The sequence below is a fragment of the Apostichopus japonicus genome, chromosome 16 (genome assembly GCF_037975245.1).
Source record: "Apostichopus japonicus isolate 1M-3 chromosome 16, ASM3797524v1, whole genome shotgun sequence".
Classification (NCBI taxonomy): Eukaryota; Metazoa; Echinodermata; class Holothuroidea; order Aspidochirotida; family Stichopodidae; genus Apostichopus; species Apostichopus japonicus.
In genome coordinates, this window is record NC_092576.1 from 41,084,601 (window position 1) to 41,096,772 (window position 12,172).

General features: G+C 36.7%; 1 protein-coding gene across 1 annotated transcript; it reads right to left on the reverse strand.

The window, feature by feature from the left end:
• Positions 1-233: 233 nt before the first annotated feature.
• On the reverse strand, positions 234-12,172 carry LOC139983089 (uncharacterized). Its single transcript, XM_071996435.1, has 14 exons — positions 12,019-12,172; positions 9,678-9,752; positions 8,944-9,261; positions 7,859-8,512; positions 7,048-7,395; positions 6,474-6,605; positions 6,253-6,299; positions 5,950-5,974; positions 3,867-5,398; positions 3,464-3,672; positions 2,662-2,747; positions 1,742-1,800; positions 965-1,012; positions 234-602 (listed from the first exon to the last, which is right to left on the reverse strand). The coding sequence occupies exons 2-14, from the start codon at positions 9,733-9,735 to the stop codon at positions 579-581; spliced, it is 3,540 nt and encodes a 1,179-aa protein (XP_071852536.1). The 5' UTR covers positions 9,736-9,752; positions 12,019-12,172; the 3' UTR covers positions 234-578.

The following is a 12,172-nucleotide window of genomic DNA, read 5'->3' on the forward strand; positions in this document are numbered from 1 at the left end:
GTCTTGACGCGTATCTTTGTTAGAGTGTTTCCTCCAAAACAATCCTCGATGCTGGAGCTTATATTGCAAAAGTCAATTCATTTCGGAAGGTCATCGATATTATTCATGCATCTTCAAACAGGTCGTACAAAGTGCTGTTCTTTTCCAATTATGATGATGCTATTTTTTCATCGTTTATCGCGTATTTCTTTGCTTTTGCAGAATCATTTATCGCATATGTCATGCTAGAAACTTAATACAGAATAATTTGGCGTTTGGTAAGATCAGTGTGTGTATAGCAATCGATTGTAATTGCACGCCGATACAGGGTTAAAAAAAGGGATCGGTAAGGCCCTGACGACATTGAAGTCAATAACAATGTAAGGGATTGGACGAACCTCTTCCAGAAGAAATATAGATGTGAAATTTTGCATTCTGGATAATGAGTAGGCTATAAAATACCGGAACGGTTGAGTTCTTTACACATCGATGTGCTAACAATAATAGTTTTGATTTTTCAGTGGGGTCGAAAAGGAGGGGGGGGGGGGTCGTTGTTGTAAGCTTTGGCCCCCAAGATCCGTTTCTGCAGGACATTAGACTTACGACTCGTTCCAAACGGTGACCTATAAAAAGGAGGAAAAAAAAAAATCAAGTTCCGTTACTGCTCGACTGATCGAGATATTTAGCTAAAGATAGGTTTGTCACATAATAAGTACAGTAAGTAGTCGTAGTAACAAACATTGAAAATGGACAAAGCATGTAATTAAAGGGAATTATGGTCTAACAAAATGAATGAAAACATGCGTGATGAATCTTTACGAACTTCAAAATACCATTGCTTTGCACCTAATTACAACTGCCTACATTAAACATATGATAACACGTGTCGATTAACCATTCATAATGATCATGAATGTAATAGTATGAACAATCCCACACCCTTCACCAGTAGAGTGTTTCTTGTATCAAAGAAGTATAACATTACCACTTTATCATATTCTTCTTTAGTAAGTTTGGACAAACTTTCGGTTTGCTGTGGTGAGAAAAGAAAATGAGCATTATTCCACTAGATCATGTGTTAAATATATCATCAACGACAGACTATCAACAGATATTAAAGTTATATGAAGAGTCATTCAGTACCAAATTATGCAACATTTACCTTAGGCAAATTACTGATAGCATCCCACCCCCCCCCCCCCCCAACTTCAGAACAAGTGGTCTTAGGAAATTCTTGAAGGAGAGACCTATTTCTCATATAGGGGTTGTGCATGGACACTTTAATAGGTTGAGAGGAGAGGTAGGGATATGGTGCCTTAGGTCGTTAGATTTGACACTAGAGTCATGCCATATAGGACCATTGAACATTTGGACAGAATCTAACATAGTCTTACCAGAATGCTTACTTGGTTAAGAAGTAAAATGCCCATATTGTTAAATATAGTGAGAATTTAGCGTGTAGTTTATGCGGTAGTTAAAATATTGTTTATGTTTCTTTTGCAACTGTCATTCACAGTTGAATATTCTGTAATGTTTACTTTCATCAAATGTATGGGCGACAAGGGGGGGGGGGGATTGATTGTATTTGTAATTTTTAAAGGAGGGCACGGCCCCTGGTTTCAATTGGTCCGTCATTATCTATTCGCAACATTGTATCAGCTTGTAAAAGCGACCACTATCACAAAATGAAAGTGTCTATTTTAGGAAAAGGAAAACTTAGCACATATACATGAGCAGTTCATACAAGTTAAAGTTAGCGTACCTGCCAAGTTCCAGAATCCATATCTAATGAGTAACAGTTGATTGAGGAGTACCAAATGACTGAAAAAGAAAGTGAAGACATGAGAATTAATGTGGATTATGCTTAACAATTCGATCATAATGTTCCATATGACGGTTCAATGCTATATAACATACCAAATGAGTTTGTTGTTGAGTATGATTATTCATATTCATATCAGTGATAGTATTGTAAGAATGTTTCACGCCAGCGGCGTAACGTGTGGTGATGATCATGGGAGAACCTTCAGGCCTCGCAACATAAAGGACCCCAAGATTATATAAACAATAAAAGGTACGCAGGTTATATATGTCATCTAAAAGATGTGGAAACCAAATCGTATTGCAATTGTACGGTAAGGTTAAGAAACAACATAATCTACAACAAATATGCCAATATCTCTCCTTGTTCCCTTTTTTTTTAATCTTCTATTGACTAATGCTATTCATATACATATAACTGGTTCATACTTTACTTATTAAATTATCCTCACTCAAAAAGGGCCCGTGATAAGATGAAAAAGCCCGAGTTTCAGCAAAGGGCAACTGTCTGCTATCGCTTTATCGGTCCCAGTTAATCCGTGGCCCACAGGCCCCGAGTTAATCGTTACCCCATACTAGGCAATATTACTAAAATTTACTAACAAGAAATACATTTAGACTGAAAGTTGGAAGACAATTGCCCAGTTAGAGAATTCTGTTTGACTTCAACATGTAAATGTCTTATAATAAACAAGAAATTCACATGTAATTAAAATACTGAGTTAAGATATTTCCAATTTGTACTTGGAAACTAATTGGGTTTAAAGTTGACATAACGATGCAGTTGGAAATGTCCAAAACATTATTATAAACATTTATAAATGCTGATCAGTTACAAATAAATCGAAATGCAAACGTTACCTTTGATGTCATTCAAGCCATTTGATTTTAAATGCATAAACGCAGATTTATCTTTAATCTTTAAAGGCATCAAGACAAATGCAAAACTGGAAGAAAGAAAAACGGAGCTTAAATAATAAATTATGTAATATGTCAGTCGGAAGACGTATGTATGATTAAACTGTTCAAATGCTCATTATTGGCATATGCACATATGTATTTTGCTAGTGTATTTCATTTAGTTTCCTGTTACCTGATGTAGTTAACGCGATATTGTACAAAACCAGAAAGCTGAATAGACAAACGAATTACCAAATGAAGTGAGTCTTAACTTGAATAAATCCTTCCTATGTTTTCAAGAAGTAAATATTTTGTTGACAGTTTGTCGTCAAAAGACTTTCTTGGGTATGCAGAAATCATTACCCCATTAGAGATTGTATGTGTCATTTTTTCTTCCTATGCAGCTGTTTCTTCTCATTCATCCCACCGGTTTGCTTCTGAAGTCAGTTTACGCAGTGAAGTTACTGTAGTGATTACTAAAACCATAATCACATCCCTTTAATATACAGTATTCAGTTACCAGTTGAAGTCGAAGTACCTGAGACACGTTCACGACTTTTCCAGATGAATCATGTATAACCTTGTTACGAAAATACTGACTTAAAAGTTACAGAACCTCCCTCTAACCTATCGTTTGCTCTCCTCTCCACTCGTAAATTAAATAATATTGTAATATATTGTAATATTGTAATCGAAAAAAATTTCACTCTGAGACAAAGTGTCATGTTGATCTGTATTATTTGATAGATGAGTTGCAAATTACCTGATTTCTTTTAAATTCCTACAACTTGAGGCGTATTTGAAAATGTCACTTAGAACTTCTTCACTAAGTTGAAATCCCTTTTGGTGGAACCACAGCTGGCTGACGTCAATCAGTGGTGGTAAACGAACGTCAGTATTCAGAACGATCTCATTCCGTTCGAGATCAACTGTCTTGAAACATTCATCGAGTGTAAACTTTTTAATTGTAATCTGCGAAAGAGAATGAAAGATAAATATACATGAATCAAAATTTGATTAATGATCCTAAACAATTTTAACATTTGTTCATCAGCTAAGGTATCCTCTCTGCATTTCATAAACCGGAAAATATGATTCCAAACTTTCTATCACAAAACGTCAAAACTGATTATGAGTATAATTACTAAGGTACTATGATATTTTACCTCTCTACTGACAGCTATTTTGAGTAGTTGTATCACTGATCTCTGTAGTATTCTGGTGTCGTGATGGCGAAGCTGTAGGCCTTCTTCTCCAGAACAAAGGTTCCGCACGTTGTCGATGATAGCATCTATGTTCCCACCTTGCTCAAGAATACATAAAATGGAAAAGGACTCCATCGCTTTCTGACTGACATCCAGATAATCTAAGATTTGTTTTGCAGCTTTTGGCTTGATACCGCATGCAAATCGGTAAACATACTGGAGATGAGAAGGCTCTAAATCTTCCAAAATCTGCCATTTTCCTTCTTCATCGTTTTTCCCTGGTGTAATCTTATCTAAAGCATCAGCTAGATGATGGGCGGCATACCATTCACAGAATAGACTGTGATAGAAACGAACGTGTGAAACGGTCTTCACATGGTCGGAAGCCTGGACCCACGGCTCATTCGACATTACGACACTTTTCTCTTCTCGTAATATTCCGATGCTTAAGTAATGTTCAAGGAATTCGTTTCCTAGCTTTTGTATAAGAATGTCTTTGCTAATATCGGGGTTATATGAGTGTCCGTTGAGATGATCAAAACAAAGTTTGTCCAACACTTCATGAAAATTCTCACTTAACAGTAACATATCAACGTTCTCATCTTTTAATTTTAGTTTCAAATGACTATGCAGACACGTGATCATGTAGCGGAAGAAACTGGTCACGGAAGTGCAGTTTCTCAGGGCATCACTCTCTAAACTAAGATGTGCATACATCACGAAGAAAAGAGGAACCACGCAGAGATCATTAAGAATTGGATTTGCTTCTAGCCATTCTTTAATTGTATTCTCCATGGATTTGTGGCCGTTGACGGTCACAGCTTTTTGCATGTACTTATCTTGTGCTTCGGTTTTGAAGCCTGTGAGCCTAATAACGTTCGTCCGGGGTGCGTAGTCCTTAGGACGTTGAAGCGACCTTGTTGTTAGAATTACTTTACATTCAGGCAGCATCTTGCCGTTGATGATATCATATACATCTGAGTTTTCTTTAGAGTCTCTTTCAGGATATTCATCGAATCCATCCAAAATTATCAAGACAGAGGAAGAGTTAGCTATAAAGTCTTTAATATCATTAACAGTAAATGACGAATTCTTCGGTAAGATGAACATTTTAATTGCTTCATAAATAGACTTTACTCCTTTCAGTTGTCTCAGGCGTATGAAGAGAAATATGTCGATGTCACTCATGAATGACCCTGGAACTTTGTTGCACCACTCATAAGCAAGTTGTAATGATAGGGTTGATTTACCATATCCTGGTTCTCCTTCAATAATCCAACGATTACCCATCATCTCAGGATGAGTAAAAATATTGTTGTAAGAATCTAAAGGTTCCCAAGGATTCTCTTTTTTCTTGTTTTTCGACTTGTATTCAATGCCACCTTCAACATACAGTTCATGCACTGTAAAATTTCCATGTAAGAAAGGGATTGGTTTGACTGCACTGTAAAGGTTTTCGTAGATAGACTTCAGTTGAGAGAGGAAGAGTGAATCTACATAGACACAACATAAACATGAAAAAGTTAACGTAAAACGGTTATTGTAAAATATTTCGAGTGTAAGTTCTGTTTTTTGAATATTTTGTTATATATCAGAAGCACGGCCAGTGTTCGTCAGAATGTATCAGCTTCCACGTGATCGTTACGTAGAAGAGTACTGGTTACCATGACAATAAGTCTCACACCTAAAAGTGTAATCAGCCACCCATGATCATATGTCAACACCATTTATACTGTTACAGCATTAGCCCAGATATAATCAATAATTAATTTTACCATTCCTCAATGGCTGACAAATTGGAGGGTCAGGCTCCATACAAGTACTACTGGAAATTCTATAGATGTTGACTTTTAATGACTTATCCACGTGGTGTTAACGCTAAGATAACTGATTGGTTAACTGCCAATTCTACCCTCGATATGTGTTTAAAATTGCTATTGTATCAGCTTTTAATATAGTGATATGAAGTTAAAGGAGAATATCATAAACATTAAAATACGAATTAAAATGTCGTATTAGAATGTAATAATTCAGACAACGGTACCTTGCCTGGTGACCAATGGGACGCGCTGTAGAAGAGGGAAAAACAAAGAATTAAAATGTACACATCTAGATAAATAGAACATGACCTTCTTATGAGGCATAGTTTCAGTTCACGTGTAGTCATTAAAATGTGCACGTCGAGATAAATAGTGATATGACCTTCCTTTGAGACATATCTTCAGTTCACGAGTTTTCATTGCATATTTTCTTAATGAAATGGCATAAAACTGTTGGCTTCGGTTAGTTGATTTCAATTATATCTCTTTAGATGTCATTACTTGCATTTTAGTTGGAAGTTACAAACCTCTTCATCTTTCTGTGGTAATTTCGATCGTTGTCTTCCCCCAAATACTGCAAAGAGGTGAAAAGAAGCACATCTTTGAGCTACTTATCGTATAATTTTTTTTCGCAGATAACAGTACATTTATCAGCTATTACTAGTATCTAGGCTACCAAGCAAAAAATAACTTAATCATGCTGTGTAAGTGTACGACGGGTACATGACGTCATTATTTGGTAAAATACCTGTGTAAAGAATTCCAGCAACGATTACCACAATGACAATGATCAAGATGACGACAACGACGATGATGACAGCTATGCTTGTAGAGGGCTGGGTGGTTTCAGCCGTAGTTTGCCCGGTAGGATCCGGCTTAACTGCAGACAAGATCAGCATGAAATACAATCAGTAAAGCTAAAATTATCTTAAAGCAAAGAGTCTGTCATACTCCCTAAAAAAACAAACAAACAAATCCTTTAAATCAGTTGGGACTACTCCTTAGGCCTGCAATAACATTTTACAGTTTATGGGACGTCAAGAGTTACTATGAAAAACTATCATTTAGTGGGTTATGGAACCCCACTTCCCGCTGGATATTGGGTCTTATGCATTTGAACAGCGAGCAGGCACTATTGTAAGTAATTTAATAAGTTCCGTGTTAACAATACACTGTACTACAATTGATCTGGGAAACCGTTACTGATGCCCATACTTAGAATCCATTTTGTTACTCTTTATGTAGAACCTACAATGTTATAAATAACACGTTTTTGATGTAAACAGAATACATAGATCATCTTTCACGTGAGTTCAACTTACTTAGTCCAGGAAATAACAAATCAATTTTCGAGGACAGGTTAAAATGTTTCGCATTAGATCCTATGACTCTGCATTCAACAGTTAGTTTCTTTTCAGCCGTTTCTTTCGTCGTGAAATGTGTAGTAAGAAATACGGTAAAGGTTTCGTCATTGGATGTAGTTTTCAGTTGCTGATCGTGAAGAGATATCATCTTTGTAGAATCTTCGTGGTACACCCTCCACTCTAATTCTACCTCTGGTCTTATGCCCCTCACACTGCATGTCAGGCTTCCTGTGTAACCCACATCCAGTACACAGTATTGCTTATGTGTGCATCCCTCGACAACAGGATACCCTGGGATGGGGATCACTAAATAATTGAGAATGAGCACAGATACAAGGTTGTTATGAAATTGAAGCTATAGTTTCGTTCATTACAATTAAAATAGATTCCACGAATGATTCAGTTAAAATATTACCCCTAATACATGATTATGTTCCCTGTGTACGGAACTCTCACTAATCTTTGAATTTGTAAACAATTTGACACTCTTCAGTAGCAGTTTGTAATATATTTTATCACATATTTTTATTCAGATATTTTCAGAAATGTATACTATTGAATGAAAAGAATGGAACACACCTTTGTCTAATAATATTTATAGTTTTAGTCGTATTATAAAGTGTGAACTCGTGTTAAGCCTGTTAGTATGCTGCCTAATGAATTACTAATATAGCATGTATGTGATAATATTTCATAAGAATTTCTAAGGAAATCAGCTGTTCAGACTCGAAGCATCATACATCATTAACAGAACAACGCCTGAACATACCGTACACCACAAGATTAACTGTGGTGGTTCCCTCTGTAGTACCGTCATTGTATGTACATCTGTATAAACCTTCATGATGTATGTCCACTTGATCTATGATTAAATTCCCCTCTTCGAGTTTATATTCATCTGATACAACGGATGTTTGACCATCACCAACAGCATCGATAAGGACAGTAGTATCAGTAGTAATAGCGTTGTCAGTCTGTGTGATCTTCTCCCAAACGAGTAACTGGTGATGTTCGGCATCACATGGAAGTCGAATCTTCTTATTTCGCTCAACTGCTACCTCTCTTGTTTCCAGCGATGGTGATTCTTTCTCTTGGTTATGAACTAGAACTAAAGATTCAGTTAGATCCAACAAGTTATATTGATCATCAGCTTTACATACTAGCAGTGCTAGATATGATGAGTGTATAAACGGATCATCCACAGATAGGGAGCTTGTCCATGAGTTCGCCAGACTTGAATAAGTCGTTTCGTTGTTTACCGCAATATCACCTCCTATGGTTCTAACTAACCAAGTTAACGCCATGCCAGGTCTAGCTTGTTGTATTCGACATACTATGGGTCTTTCGTGCTGCCATTGAATGTAGCAGACATCCCCAAAGGCGGCACAGTCGTCAATAACAGGGTGTGTAGGTTCCGGTCGAACTATAGGTTAGAGATGATTACACACATTTTAACTTCCCTAAAGACTTTAAATTATACTTATATAAACAATCTCGGTTATTATAATTGTATAATGTAAGTAAGAAATATATACAGGTATTATTCAATTGTTCTATGTTTAGATAAACTTATCATGTCTGGTAAAAGAATGACAATAAATAAAATTATCAATCTTGGTCCTGAATTATTTTTAACATATAGCGTCATAATATCAAACTTATTTAAGTCAGCTCTATTATATATTATTTTACCTTAGAACTTGTCATCCAAGAAAACAATATATACAGTGTGAAGTTTAATCTCAACTAAGGACTCAAAGACAGAGTGATGACCAATTATTAACATGTCCACACAAATGCCATTATTAAAAATGTTGTTGGGATAACCCCATAATAAATAGAATGTGTACTTACTAAAAGTAATAATATTTATTTCATATTCCCGAGGAAGGTCTTGTAGCGTTTCAAATTCAACCACCGAGAATTTAGCTTCGTGTTCCACCGATACGTTATTGATTACTAAAGATCCATCTGGATCGATGTTGAACTCCCCTGAAGTATATCCGGTACCGTCTACCCCATTGCTGCTGTAACTAATCGTTGGAAGTCCATCTTTTACATCTAAGTTAAAATACCAGTGGATGCTAGAGAAATCCTCACTGAAAGAACACACGATCTTCCCAGACTTCCCAATTTCGAGAACTTGTGGAGTTTTGCAAACATCTTCGTCAGCTTTATCATAAAATGCAAAGATCATAGTGTGAATTATTTTTCGAATTTAAAGTAAGTTTCTGCTCGGAACTTCCTTCACCGTATAGTCGTTTGCACATTTTGTGAATATTTATATTATTATGATATATGTTACTGAAAAAAGTGCTGTCGATGTAGCATATGAGACAGTGTCAACTTCTACCTTCGTATTGCCAAAAAGCAATTTACATTTTGGGGTATGTTTCACATGCTGCAGGTACTGTTACGATTTACAACAACAGAGTTTATGAAAAGGCAAGACACTAGAGAAGTTCTGATAAATGTATTTCCCATGTATTCGCCTATGTAGGTTATACAGTAGAAACAAAATGAAAATAAGAAATAAACGCGAATGCTGTGGGTAGAAATAACGTGGGATTAATAGTTACTCAACTCACCCAATGCAAAACTTGCAAAAATTATGAAAGCTACTGTAAGAATCGGTTGCTTTGCCATCACTTTATCGTAACGGTCTGCACGAGGAAAAAAAAATCAAAATTATCTTTACTGTATTGTATTGTGCTGTTGTGCTGTGTTATACATTTAGTTAAACTATACTACTGCAGAACGCTTTTGCAAGGTACAAGCTGATATATTATATTTACATATAACCAGCAAAGTCAACTTTCGTTTCACAAAACACGCGATGAATGCTTGAAAGAGATCAAAGTGCGACAATTTATACAATATGTACGTTATATATGCTGTGTCTGAAACTATATGACCGATATACCGAAATGCGCAGTGGCTCTCTGTAACGTTAATTTCACACAGGTGACAGGGGTAGTATTAACACTATTCAGTAAGAAATTTTACGCTACTGCATTTTAGTTATTTGCTGGGCTGTAGTCGATTCCACTAGAATCAAGTCCGTGTCCGAGTCTTTCAGGGCACCCAGTTGTTAGTCCAGGCTATGAATTATGCAATGTAATCTCATCTACCCGAGTTCCCTGCCTCTGCCCCCCCCCGTATCCCATGTAGTTACATATGTCCATAATATATCTATATATGCTCCTGTGATGTAATATATTTGAGCAGTTCAACTGGGGTAAGGTGTACACTCCGGTTAGCTGTACCATCAAAACACATGGAAAAGCTGCTTGGAAATACTTGTAATAGATCAAAGTGAGACAATGTATAAACACGTACGTTGTTTATGCTATTTTTGAAACTATATGACTGATATACCGAAATGCGCAGTGGCTCTCTGTAACGTTAATTTCACACAGGTGACAGGGCGTAGTATTAACACTATTCAGTAAGAAATTTTACGCTACTGCATTTTAGTTATTTGCTGGGCTGTAGTCGATTCCACTAGAATCAAGTCCGTGTCCGTATCCGAGTCTTTCAGGGCACCCAGTTGTTAGTCCAGGCTTTGAATTATGCAATGTAATCTCATCTACCCGAGTTCCCTGCCTCTGCCCCCCGTATCCCATGTAGTTACATATGTCCATAATATATCTATATATGCTCCTGTGATGTAATATATTTGAGGAGTTCAACTGGGGTAAGGTGTACACTCCGGTTAGCTGTACCATCAAAACACATGGAAAAGCTGCTTGGAAATAATAGATCAAAGTGAGACAATGTATAAAACACGTACGTTGTTTATGCTATGTTTGAAACTATATGACTGATATACCGAATTGAGCAGTGGCTCTCTGTATCGTTAATTTTACACAGGTGTCTGGGGTAGTTTTAACACTATTCAGTATGAAAAATTACGCTTCTGCATTTTAGTTATTTGCTGGGCTGTAGTATATTCCACTAGAATCAAGTCCGTGTCCTTGTCCGATTCTTTCCAGGGCACCCAGTTGTTAGTCCAGGCTTTGAATTATGCAATGTAATCTCATCTACCTGAGTTCCCTGCCTCTGCCTCCCCGTATCCCATGTGGTTACATATGTCCATGTTTTATCTATATATGCTCCTATTCTGTAATATATATATCGAGCAGTTCAACTGGAGTAAGGTGTACACTCCCCTTAGCTGTAACAGTAATACACAGGGAGACTCTGCATTTCAGGAACACCGATGATACATCGATTACACCAACCCACCCTGATTCAAACATAATGGTTGCCCCTCCCCTACGTGTTGTTAAAAATGATTGCTCCAGAACTGCAACACTGGTTGAGATTCGCTTGAGTCATTTAGTATTACCAACACGACCTGGGGAGTGTGGTAATGGGTAGGGTCGATGGGGTATACAGAAAGCGAAAATGGGGCCTAAATATATATGACTTTAGACAGAATCGATATTTTAACGTCTTCGAAGAAACAAAAATCTAGTGCAGTTTTAATGCCTGTTGCTCTTTATACTCTTTGTATCAGCATCTTCTTTCTACACCAAATATGTACGAACTTTGGGTGGATAGGCTACTTGGAAGAACCTATATGTTAACAAGACAGTAACGTGTGTTGTACACCCACTATTATGTATCGTAATTCATAATTCTCTCTCTCTCTCTGGTTTCAGCGTACTGTCATTCTCTGACGCAAATATAACCTTGTTCCATAATTGTTTTCCATAATGTTTTTGGCATTAACTTTTGATGAAAAGAATTAACGTCATTTGACGGTGAATGTTTATCAACCATGAGTCAACACCGGCCAAAATCACAGACGCCATGTTGTCTAGATTCATTTCGGTCACAATAGCATTATGCTTTATTCCTAGTCTTCATTAACTATACCTATTCAATATCTGTTTGATAGGGTACCTTAAAGCGAGTACTTACTATTAAATATGATCTCTTCTTCTCTTCTTCTGAGAAAATTACTTCGGATATTGGAGACTGGTTCACGACCTGTGCCTGTGGTATATTAACAAGTACCTCGTAATACTATAACTATATAAAAATCACTGCATTGTTCAGTTAAGGCAACCTAGCG

Bases quoted from the DNA above. Each gene is read 5' to 3' on its own strand.
- LOC139983089 (XM_071996435.1), bottom strand. From the start codon at position 9,735: ATGGCAAAGCAACCGATTCTTACAGTAGCTTTCATAATTTTTGCAAGT. The intron at 6,300-6,473 runs GTATTTTACCAA...ACCTCTTTGCAG, and splicing joins TGCTGGAATTCTTTACACAG to TATTTGGGGGAAGACAACGA. The intron at 1,801-2,661 runs GTAACGTTTGCA...TTTCTTTTTCAG, and splicing joins TGGCTTGAATGACATCAAAG to TCATTTGGTACTCCTCAATC.